This window comes from Miniopterus schreibersii (genome assembly GCF_964146895.1).
Source record: "Miniopterus schreibersii genome assembly, chromosome: 2".
Classification (NCBI taxonomy): domain Eukaryota; kingdom Metazoa; phylum Chordata; class Mammalia; order Chiroptera; family Miniopteridae; genus Miniopterus; species Miniopterus schreibersii.
The window spans coordinates 54,429,719-54,442,435 of NC_138102.1; the positions used below are offsets into that span (position 1 = coordinate 54,429,719).

Sequence of the window (12,717 nt, forward strand, 5' to 3'; positions counted from 1 at the left end):
GTATATTCTGTTGTATGAATTCAAGTTTACTGGTCTGTTCAATTTTTCTATTGGTAAACTTTTGCCCTCAGTCATATTACTGTCTGAAATTCAGGTTACCTGTTAATTAAATTAGGAGAACCATGTTACACTGATTTCTCATTTACATCAGTATCTATGTCTAATCAATACAAAAATTCAAATAAATTCCAATGTAGATAACAGTGATTCTGGAAAGTTGATTTCTTATCCTCATGAGATGTATATTCTTCATTTCTAGGTATTTTATCAGTAAGGTACTATCTATTCTTGACAGTTCTAAGTTCCAGATACTGGAAGTTTCTAAGCCTTTACCAACTCTTGATTAGTATTGAGCAAGGAGTGTAAGCTAAATCACTGATTAGCAAATTATGGTACCTGGTCTGTCTTTGGATTGCCTGCTAAGAATGGATTTGACATTTTATTTTTAAAAAAAGGTAAAAACAAACAAAGAAACAAACAGAATATGCAACAGAGATTTTAGGTAGCTACAAGCCTAAAATATTTACTGTCTTGCCCTTAAAAGAAAAATTTGCCGACTCTTGATAGATGACTGTTAAATAAAGTGGGCACAATAAAACAATTCACATACACAATTAGCTGCTTTTTATTTTGGTAATTCCACTCTTTTACCTATTTAAGCAGTAGTGTTTCTTTTATATTACCATCTTAAAAAGATTGTTTATCCTTCACACCCATAAGCTGGCACTTTATGTAACAAATTCTGTTATCCCTCCTCAGTTATTAACAGAGTTAACCTTTTAACTGAGGAGATCCCTTATTTCTGACTTTCACATTTCTGTTTTTTGTGTTTTTTTTTAAGACTCTTGCAGGCTTCATTATATGAACCCCTATGAACATTATATGAGGCATATAAATTACTTAAAGTGACCTTTTATATTGGAAACACTGTAACATAAAAATTTGTAATTTTATAAAGAAACAGTATTAATTAATGAAAACCTTGGTTTATTAGTGGAGTGTTAACAGGCCCTAGAGTAAACTGTATTTGGGAATGAGCTCAGAGAGCTGTGGTAAAAACAAATGACAGGATTGACTGAAAACCTATCAGAAGTAATTCACAATGCGATTTTGTAGATAAGTAACTAGTAAGATAAGTACCTTAGTGTCATCCAGAAGTAGCTTACTAAAACATTAATATGTAACTCGGGGATTGTAACGTATTGAGAAAATATGTTAAAATAAAGAATGCTGACTGATAAATGCAGACATAACAAGCCTGGTGGATTATTCCTGGGATCTAGAAAATGAGTTAGAAATTAAGACTCTATTAGTGTTCAACTCCTGCCACTTTTCTAAAGACTGTGTTTAGTAGATATAATTACTTTGTTTTCCAAAATACATATATAAGCTGGGAATCAAAGAAATAAGTATTTATGAGTCCTCATAGGCAGGGGCCAATTTAAGTGGGTCTAGAATAGCTGACCTGGCTTTCCTACCAACTAAATGAGAGACTCCCAGGTCACCACCAACCCTCACCATCTTCCACTGGAATTCCTATTTCTAAACCAGCTTCCCAGTTACATTATATCAGGAAGAGGTTGCAACTGGTATTCCTGACACTAGAAATTGGAAAATTACTTTTACACATGTAAATGAACATAGATAGATATCTTGAGGTCTGTGCATACTTTGGTGAGATAAATCTAGACTCAACACTAAGAAGTAAGGCCACAGCTTCCAAATGATGAACTATTGATCCCCTCAACCCCAGAAATGGCTGGAGCTCCTCCAGTCTAAACTTCACTTACCCTGGTGTGCCACAGAAATATCATACTTTTCAAGGTGTGTTATGATGTGAAAAATGTTGAGAGGCACAAAGTTAGGGCATGCTCTTGTGGCAATGCCAGGGTGGCATCCTATGTCACTTGTACTCATATTATTGTATGACAAATAATAGCTAAATTCCATTTTTGATGAAATTATAAACTTTTCCTCACAAATAATGAGAAAAATTGTTATTATAACTTACCTATTTAAAATTAAAAAAAATTATGGTAATATACATATAACATAAAATTTACCATTTTAAGTGTATGGTCAGTGGCACTAAGTATATTCACATCACCACCATCCATCCACAGAATGCTTTTCTTCTTGCACAACTGAAACTCTGTACACATTAAACACTAACTCCCCATTTCCTCTAGTCCCTGGCAACCACCATTCTACTTTCTGTCTCTATGAATTTGACGACTCTAGGAATAACCTACCTACTTTTATTCCTTTTTTGTCCTAAGGGAAAATGTTAAGAAGTGGTGAAATGGCTAAAATTAGGCAAAAGACTGTAGTAAGGAAGGAAAAATGTCTAGATATAGAAAATACATGTTAGCCATACAATTCTTGAATAATGAAAAGAAGCACAAATTAGAAAATACGTTGTGAATATTGTACTTTCTCTGGCCTTGGGATTTCTCACTCTCAGACCCTAGATAGTCTTCAAGGTCAGCTTCAGCTTCAAATACTTTCTTTTCTTCTTTTTTTTTAATCCTTACCTGAGGATATTTTCTTCCCATTGCTTTTCAGAGACAGTGGAAAGTAGAGAGAGAGAGAGAGAAACATCAATGTGAGAGGGACACATAGACTGGTCGCCCGTTGCAGTCATGCTGACCGGGGCGGGGGCTGGGGATCGAGCCTGCAACCGAGGTACATGCCCTTGGCTGGAATTCAACCCAGGACCCCTCAGTCCACAGGCCAGCGCTCTAGCCACTGAGCCGAACCGGCTAGGGCAGCTTCAAATACTTTCTTTTCCTGGGAGCCCATCAGTGTCACAGGATCTATTCTTTCTTTGAATTTCCATAGCAGTTTGTATTGCCTTTAAGGGAGTTCACCCAATTTTGCCTTAACTATTATTTGTTTACTTATCCTTGATCCTGGAGGAGAGGCACCTCTAAGGCTGACTCTGTATCCTCATGATCAGATACTCAATAATGTTTAGCACAGGTTCTTGCATATAGTCAGTAGATACTTGTTGAATTTTTATCCTCAGTTAGCAAATACTTATCTGCTCTGTTCATGTGCCATGCAAGGCAATGGGAACACAGCTTCTGCCCTTACATTCTATGTTCAATCTAGTCTCTGTCGGTGCATTAAGTGCCTGAAACACAACTGCCACAGCAATGGCCAGCACTTTTCTATAAAACGCACCTTCTGAGGTTGTCTTCGTATAGAAACACCACGTGAGCGCTGCGAAGCATTCCCTCAAGCTCTTACTCCTCCACATCACAGCTCTACCCCCAACTCCACTGCCCACTTTGTGTTTTCCTCATACTTCTAATGTATATATAAATGTGCATCCATCCATTATTAAATCTAACGGCAGGAAAAAATACCAACAGCAAATAGTTTCAGCCAAAGGATCTAGAGGTAAATTAGAAATGTTTCTATTTTAGCTATAAGACCATGAGATTTTGAAATGATTAGAACTTATTTTCAAATATTTACATAATAAATTCTTTATTAACAATATCAGAGACTATATAGGAAAATATTATCACGGCAAATTAAAAATATTCAGAATAATAACTGATGCCTTAAGAGAATCATGGCATGTAAGTATAAAAGAAGTCCAGTACTCATTTCATATAATTTTCCTCCTAATTTTATAAGCAAGAACCGGCTTAGAGCATTTAAATGACTTGGCCCAGGTGACTGAGTCAATTCACATTTCTATTTCTGCACTGTTAGAACATAGTCTTGATTTGACTGGTTTACAGTATTATCTCTCAGTTTTCATAAGGACACAGCTAAGCTCGTATCTCTTTAAAAATTTTCTCTTATAAAAGAAATCAAGTTTGTAGAAAGATAAGCATAAAGAAGGAAATAAAAGTTACCCAATTAATATTTTGTATTTTGAATCTTAATTTCATTCTCACTGCATAACCTTATCGTGAGGTACTGGAGAAATCTTACTATTACTTATGTACAAGTTAGGATTTCAGGATATCAGACTCAAGTTACCAAGCTAAAGTCAGAAATGTAGGACGTCAGGGTCACTTCATAGCTTGAAACAGAGAAGGGTCAGAAAAGCAGATCACAGAGTGTGATAGGCTCTAAGTCTGGCTGTATCTTGTGGTTTTCATCTGACCCTGTTTCCCATTAACTTCTAGGTGTCCCATCTGCTTTCTTCCTGTAGATTATAACAGACACATCCAGTGTGCCAGGCCACTTTCTAAGGAAAGCTCGCCTAGCGATGATCCTTTTGAATAAATAGCCCTAGGCAGCTTTATTTGGTACCATGTGACCCCTGCTCACAATGAGGGTAGCCATTCAGTAGGCTAACATCCTTAACAAGTCCTGCCACAAGCGGTATCACCCAAAGAGGATGAGCTGTGCCAATTAGATTCTTGCCCCTGGAAAATACAGGGAGAACTAGGTTTTAAGAGAGTAGATGTGGGAAGGATACACAGAAACAGGTCTCCACACAAGGGGCCGTGAGCAAGTTAATGAGTTAGTGAGAACTACGAATAACCAGAAACTAAGAGAGAAACGAAGAGAGCTGATGCACCACCAGAGGAAAAGATCCACAGACTCGGCGGCAGAAATCCGTGTCGCTGCCTTGTGTCCAGGCTGGCGCATCGAGGCGTCCTGTTTTCTCCAGCCTGTCAGCCCAGTCTCCATGACTGCCACACAGATTCTTTTTTTTTTTTGCCACATAGATTCTTACAATAATTAGCCCTTATTTAATCTCATTAACTGTCACTTTTTTAAGGTTGAACTGTGTAATCACCTCATTGATCTTGAGTAGCATTATCTGAATGTATAATGAAATAGCTTAGATCAGAAGCTCCCATACTTGACTGATTATTATAATCATCTGGGGAGTTTTTAAAAAGTTAAGATTCTGAGGACTCATTGAATCAGAATATCGTACGTAGTTAAATCTGCTTTAGATGGTAAAAATCATGTTTCTTCTGAGAAATTAAAGCATGCATGGAAACCATACTGAAGTACAGTAAAATGCTTAATAATGCAAAATAATCCTATTTTGATTCTGTTGCCTTTTTATTGTTATTCTTACTATTTGTTAAAACATCCTTTTCAAATTGTTCTAATTTCTTGTTCCTTAACTAATTTCTGTGTACATACATTTCTACCTAATAAGCATTTCATTTAATGTTAATGTGGTTGGTTTTATATTTTATGAGGAAGCTCTTAGAGCAAAATACACTGTTGTATAAATAAAAGGGGGCAGGTGATATTCTGCATCCTTTTATTCTTATATAAAAATGTCTCCCCGATTCCCCTATAAATTAGTCCCTGGAAACTGAAGGAGGTAAATGCCAGATTAAGGCTAATTATTTCTGGGCAAGTCCAGCATAGTAACTAGAAACATAAAACCCAATTATCAGCTGTAAGATATGATGTACACACACACACACACACACACACACACACACACACACACACACATTCAGAAAAGAAATGAATACAAATATTTCCAGGCCCTTCCATTAAATTGTTAAAATTACTTTTAAAACAATATGAATTAGAGGAAAGAAATTTAAGTAAAGTATATTTAGTAAAAATCAGAGACATTAATAATTTTAAGTTTTTTTCTTTTTCTTTTGTACTTACAAAGAGTGTGGGCTTGGGTATAAATATATCATCTTCATGTTCTCTAGGCACATTCAGAGCCTTTGACTTCTGATTTCCTGACACATTTTTGGATTCCCTTTTAGTAAGAAGTAGCCTGTCCTCAGAAGGCTTACTGCGCATATTAGTGAGAATCTGCTTCATTGCTGCCAATTCCTGTTGATATATGAAAGTAGAAGAAAATGGCAAGTATGATTTCAGCAAGTGCACTAATAATGATTGATGTTAAAACATTTATTTTTATTTTGGAGTAGAAGAAACATTTGAAAGAATTACACTATATAAAATAACATACTGACCAATGACACACATGACTCACATCATCATTCATAGTTTTAGTATGATAAACAATAAATATGTCATTCCGTAGTCTAATGGTTCCTAAATTTTCCTGCACATTGGAGTCAACTGTGGAGCTTCAAAAACTACTGATGCCCGTGTCCCACTCGCAGAGATTGTAAAATAACTGAGCTGGGGTGTAACCTCGGTGTTGAAAATTTTAAAAGATCTCCATGTGATTCTAAGGGAAAGACAAATTTGGGAACCACTGGCATAGTTACTTTCCACTACAGTTTTTCTACATGTTTGCTAAGTAAGTTATTTAGGCATTTTATTTTTCCTACCTTGTAAACTACACCATTTCCTTTTGAAGTCTTACATTAAGATGGGAGGAAGAAAAAATTCAAGATTATTTTCTTGCTTACTAATCAGCAGCATAAACAGTAAATTTAATACATCTTCAGGATTCAACCATATGACCCCCTCTTCTCTTACAAATGAAAACTGGAGTTAGCTTTATCCAGTTGCTGTTTGGAATAAGAATTATTATGCTGAATTTCTTAAAGAACTCAGATAAAATTTTTTACTCATTCCCTCTTCCAAGTCCATTTTGTCTTTTATTTTTCTCTATAGTCAAACTTTTAGCACCTAACATTACTTAGTGGATATTTATGATTAATCACTAAATTGATTCAATCAAACACAAGCATATGGACAGAGGACAGACTAAACTCTCCTTTATTATATATAGAACAGTGGTAGGCTGTGTTAGAGGTATTTTTTCCTATTATTTTATTTCACCTTCATGCCAAGACACAAACTTATGGTGACAGAGAGATGTTCTGCTCCCTTTTACTAATCTGTTTATAGACATCAGCTCTGTGTCAGAGCAAGTTCCTACAGGCCTTTTTTTTTCTTTCTGGCTGTCATTAGTTCTATTTAGAACCATCTAGCTTGAGTGAGTGGGTATTTTAAAACAGAGCTGTTGAGTTTAAGCCACAGAGCTTAATAGATCTTAGGGCCAAGCAAGGGGCTGGAAGAAATGGTACTGAATCCTTTCTCCTTTCTGCAGTACTGGGGTTGGCTAGGCCAATGCAAATGAGAATGGCTACACCTCAGACACTGCCAATATGATATACTATTATTTGAGCCATCTGAAGGCTTTTTGCTTTCAAGATTATCTTATTTTATTCATATGTTCCCCCAGAGTGAAGTATATGACCACCAATTTAATGTTAAACATACCTGGTGTTATGGCAGCTTTCAGCTCCTGTTCTACTTACCATGATGAGGGAAAGGGAGATGACAGCCTCTCAGCTTATCAAAAGAATATTTTCTGCCTGAAAGAATCTCCTTTTAGTGGCCTTGTCTTTTGTATCTTGGTATGAAGATTTTAAAAAAGGAAAAAAATATTTTTTTCCTACCTACCACTAGTCTACAGATAAATAAGGTAAGGGGGATGATACTTGCCGGGGAAAGGGGAGAATGGGGATAGCGAGCATGAGGAAGAAAAGGAAGAAGCTGCAGGTGTCCTGAGCAGAGAGCTTTGGCCCCTAAGGGCCCTAAAGGAGGCCATAATTTTGTTTCTCTTTGGCTTCCCTCTGCTACTGGTATGGGAGCAGTTAGAGGAAACAGATTATCCCTGAAGCAGGTCAGGAGACAAAAAAGAAATCACATATCTTCCTTTACCCAGACTAGGATTACCCAAACTTAGGGTGTTGTCAAAGCACGGCACTGCTTTGTTCACTGATAATATTAAACAGTGTTAGCATGGCTTCTGAAACCCAGGTGAGGTCACTTTAAAAACCACAAAATTCTGTAAAATTCCTACTAGGATAATACAGTGGGTGCAAAAATAAAATGTGGAACAATTTTGTTCAGTTTTACTATGTTTGATCATAGACGATCCCCTTCATATTAATGGTAAATGTGAGCAAAGAAAATTCCACTTTAACATCAAATAGTATCCAAAATACCATCATCTACTGAACACACAGAAAGCCAAGCACATGTAGTGGAAATATTTTAGTATTAGGTTAGAAGCCAAAGACACATCCATTCCTGACTCTATTATTAATTGAGTAAACACAGGCAATCTACTCTGGTTCAATGAGCTTCAGTTTCCTAATTGATAAAATGTATGCTTGTGTTACCTTTTTGGATTTTTGCCAGTCTGATAAGTTTTTGGGTATGTTTGTTCTGCATTTCTTCTATTGTGAGGTTGAGCAGCTTTTCATACATATAAGGGTATTTCCTTTTCTGTTGCTATGCTTCGCCCATTTTTCTACTGGGTGACTGGTCATTTTCTTATACTTTTCAAGGAGCTCTTTATGTGTTAGAGATATCGGCCCTTTGTAATATGAATGGTATTTTTTCCCATTAATTTTTATTTGACTTTGTTTACACTTTTTTTTTTTTCCTGAATATGTCAGTCTTTAATTTTATAGCCTTCTCCATGGTTTCTTCTTCCATTTTCCTCATTACTTTTATGGTTTTCTTTTCTTTTTAAAACATTGAGATCTTTGATCTGTTTCGTTTATCCTGGCTTCTGGAGATAGGTGTGGTAGATTGGACATCTTTTTCCCCATAGCTTTTCAGTAATAACTTTATGTACTGCAGAGGCAACTTTTTTCCTCACAGATTTGAGATGCTATCTTTATCCATAAATGTACGATTTATTTCTGGACTTCAAACTCTATTCCAATGGTCTGTTTGTTTATGCACCCATGTTCTACTGTTTTAATGTTTAATGACTGAAGTGTTTTTTGGCTATATTCTTAGGGACGGGGTGGGATATATTAGAAAACTTAGGAAGAACTGACATTTATAATGTTGAGTCTTCCTAACCAGCAATATATTTTAATATATCTCTCACCTACATTTCTGGGTATAAATTGTCCTGCTTTAATTACCCAAATTAAATGGTTGTGATTCACGATGAGATCCCAATTCAAAACTGAAAAAAATAAATAAACCATCATACAAGAGCTAGAAAACTTATTTGCTACTACAAAACAGAATTCTTTGGTAAGAGATAGTCATCTTGAAATCTTCTGGTTTGTTCCTAACCTGGTTCAGTTCTTACCATGTTTTTTGCTTGGCTCCTGATGCCTGGTTCCATCTCTTATTTAAGATTCTGCTCTTATTGTTTGGATTTGACTTTTTTTTTTTTTTTAAATCTTTATTGATTTCAGAGAAAATAAGGGGGAGAGGGAGGGAGAGAGAAGGGGAGAGAGAGAGAGAGAAACATCAATGATGAGAGAGTCATTGATCGGCTGCCTCCTGCACGCCCCTAACTGGGGATCGAGCCCACAACCCGGGCATGTGCCCTGACCAGGAATTGAACCTCGATCTCCTGGATCCTAGGTTGATGCTCAAGCGATGAGCCACGCCCGGCTGGGCTGGACTTGACTTTTGCATTTCATTTTACTAGCTTTTGATTCTGCTTTCCTCTGCTCTGCGACTGTCCTTTTTTGATTGGCCAGCAGGCTTATTTGTGTATTTTCTAATGATTTACAAATACTGCTCACCGCAGAGCAGAGAGTGTGATTAGATTCACAGAAAAGGAAACTTGATGTTCAAAGGAGAGTGTTTCAAGTGTTAAGTTCAACAGGATTCTTTTTCTTACATTGCATCTACTGCTCAAAATCATGCCATTTATTCCAGTTCCTATTTCAGTCCTGACTTTCTTATAGTTATTCCCTTTTCTTTTTTGAGTCCTGCCTTTTCTCCCGTAATGGACGAAACAATATATGCCTTTTAAAAACTATTCCCTAAGATTATCTAGCTTCTTAATCATAATGTTTGCTGGAATCAATTTTGACTGTTTTTAAGACTGATACACAGTTGTTATTCTGAAATTTCTTTTTACTGCACATCTTGACAAGCTCCATTATTTCTTGCACCCCTCTCCTTGTGTGATTTGATGGCATACAATCCAGTACGTTTCCAGGAGAGGGTACTGTGGAAGAAAGTACTGTGCTTTCCTTCAGAACTCTGTATTACTTCTCTGTTCCCAAGTACAATTTCTGGGAACTATGATGCTGAGCTGATTCCTGTATCTTTGTACATATTTTCTTTCTCTCTGGAATCTTCTGTATTGTTTAGCTATTCCGTAACTTCCATTATTTTACCCTTTGCTAAATTTTAGGAGAGTTCCCTGACTTTTGCTCACATCCTTCTACTGGCATTTTTATGTACTACAATAACTTCATGACTGATTCTGGCAAATTTTTAAAACATCACAAACTTTTCCACCCACTGTTTCTTATTTTAGGAAAATGCTTCTTTCTCAAATTTTTCTGAAGAAACTAATTACAATACTTTGTAAGTTCTTTTCTGCTTCAGAATTTTATTTTTCTTTTTTTCCTCTGGGGAAGGGCTTCAGTTTCTCTGCGTATTGTGATTTTTCTCTTTTGTGCTATTAATTTTTTTTGCATCTTCTGATGATCTTTGGTTGTGTGTTCCAACTTATGAACAAATAAGCAGATCAAATGTTTTCTTTCTGCTGTTATGGGCCATTCATCTGAATGAAAGAGTACAACATCTGTACATGCGGATGAGAAAATCTGTCTAGCAGACTCTACTCTAGGGTCCTCAGGCAGGACATAGGTTCTCTTCTCCAAAATGACAAAATGTGGACTGTACTAATCTGGAGCCCCTTCATTTGGACAGATCTAGTCTATTCCCAGCAGCAAATCATTTGTTCATTTAGAAACCATTTCTCAAAATACATTTTAAAATTTCTCTCTCTTTTTTTTAGTCCTTGCCTGAGGATATTTTTCCCATTGCTTTCAGAGAGAGTAGAAAGGATGGAGGTAGGGAGAGAGAGAGAAACGTCGATGTGAGAGAGGCACACTGACTGACTGCCTCCTGCACGTGGCCTGACCAGGGGCGGGAGCGAACCCACAACCTTTTGGTGAGTGGGCGATGCTCTAACCACTGGACCACACCGTCCAGGGCATAAATTCCTGTCTTTTTTTTTTAATTATAGAAGCATTAATTGTTCATTTAAAGTTGAAATACTGAAAAAGCACCATGCCCCTGTCCTCTTTGTCCTTTTACCACGTTTGACATCTTAAATACTATTCTATAACACAGTCTGATTTATAATAATAATCATGAATTCTGACATGTTTTTATACTCATTTTAAAAAATCCAATAGTATATATATATTCTAATTCCTAGTATATCAAATATATAGGAAAATTACAGTAACTTCAAGAATGAATGAACCATTCATTAAAATTAATAAATGTAGAATTACATCTAACCATATAATTGAAACTTAGGATAAAACTAAAACAAAACGATGAAATCCACACTAGCATAAAATTACTCTTCAAAATAGGAGTCGAGGGCAAGGACATTCTTATGAAACTTCCAGCTGCTGCTGCTGATGATTGTTATTGTACAATTAATATCCATGAAAGAGACATATTGCCATCTTGAATTCAAAAGCGCATAGCTTGGCCATTTATATAAACTATTTGCATAGAGTGGTGCATATTAAAACAGCTCAACTGCCAAGCAGCTGCTTAACAGTATTGCATAGTTCATGCCAATAAATTGCTGAAAGTTGTAAACTCTGCAAAGATGTTGGCAAGGGGACACATAGATGGCATTTCTTGATGAAAATAGCTGACAAGTACAATGCAAACTATGTGCTCCACTGTAGGTTAGATGTAAGGGCTTTTATATAGGAATAACAAAGTATCAGGACTAACAAGTTGGGTAATTCTGTGTAGCATTTCTACTTGAGGTAATACAAGGTAAAAACTAACCTTATTTAAAAGAATACATACAATATTTAAACTTCATCTAAAAGGATATTTGAAAAGCATTTTATTATAAACATTTTCAAAGATATAAAAAGAAGAGCACAGTATGTCGAACCTTCAGTTTCCATTGCCCAACTTCGACAATTATCAACATTTTTCTAATGCTTTTTAAAACAGTTTTATTGAGATATAATTAACACACCATACAGTCATCCATTTAAAGTATATAAATCAATGGTTAGTATGTTCACAGACATGTGCAACCATTACTGTAATCAATTTTAAAATATTTTTATCTCCTCAAAAAAGAAATCCTGATTCTTTTAGCTATCATTCCTCTATTCCATCTTACCCCCACTTCCAAGCCCTAAGTAACCACTAATCTACTTTCTGTCTCTGTAGAGTTCCTTGTGGTAGACACTTCATATGAACGGAATCATATAACATGTGGTCTTTTGTGACTGACTTTACTTTGCATAATGTCTTCAAAGTTCATCTATGTTGTAACATATATCGGTATTTCATTCCTTTTTTATGGCCAAATAATATTCTACTGTATGGCTATACCACATTTTGTTTTCCACTCATCAGCTGTTTGGGATGTATCCACCTTTTGGCTATTGTGAATAATGCTACTATAAACATTCATGCACGAGGGCTTTTTTAAAATATATCTTTACTGATTTCAGAGAGAGGGGAAGGGAGAGGGAGAGAGAGATAGAAACATCAATGATGAGAGAGTCATCAATTGGCTGCCTCCTGCACATCCCTCACCAGGGATCGAGCCCGCAGCCTGGGCATGTGCCAGGAATTGAACCATGATCTCCTGGATCATAGGTCGATGCTCAACCACTGAGCCATGCCCAACTGGGCCATACATGAGTTTTTTTGTGGATGTTTTAATTTCTCTTGGGCATACACCTCAGAGTAGACTTGCTGGGTCACATGGTAACTCTATGTTTAACTGTTTGAGGAACTGCCAGATTGTTTTGTCAACATTGTTTTATCTATTTCCTTACCAGT

The 12,717-nt window shown here is 36.3% G+C and overlaps 1 protein-coding gene across 1 annotated transcript in view; it reads right to left on the bottom strand.

The window, feature by feature from the left end:
- The window catches only part of PIBF1 (progesterone immunomodulatory binding factor 1), a 163,086-nt gene that overhangs the window by 7,155 nt on the left and 143,214 nt on the right, over positions 1 to 12,717 (bottom strand). The window contains exon 17 of the mRNA XM_081130745.1: positions 5,617 to 5,790. Coding sequence (XP_080986871.1) covers positions 5,617 to 5,790 — 174 coding nt within the window. The remainder of the gene's footprint in view (positions 1 to 5,616; positions 5,791 to 12,717) is intronic.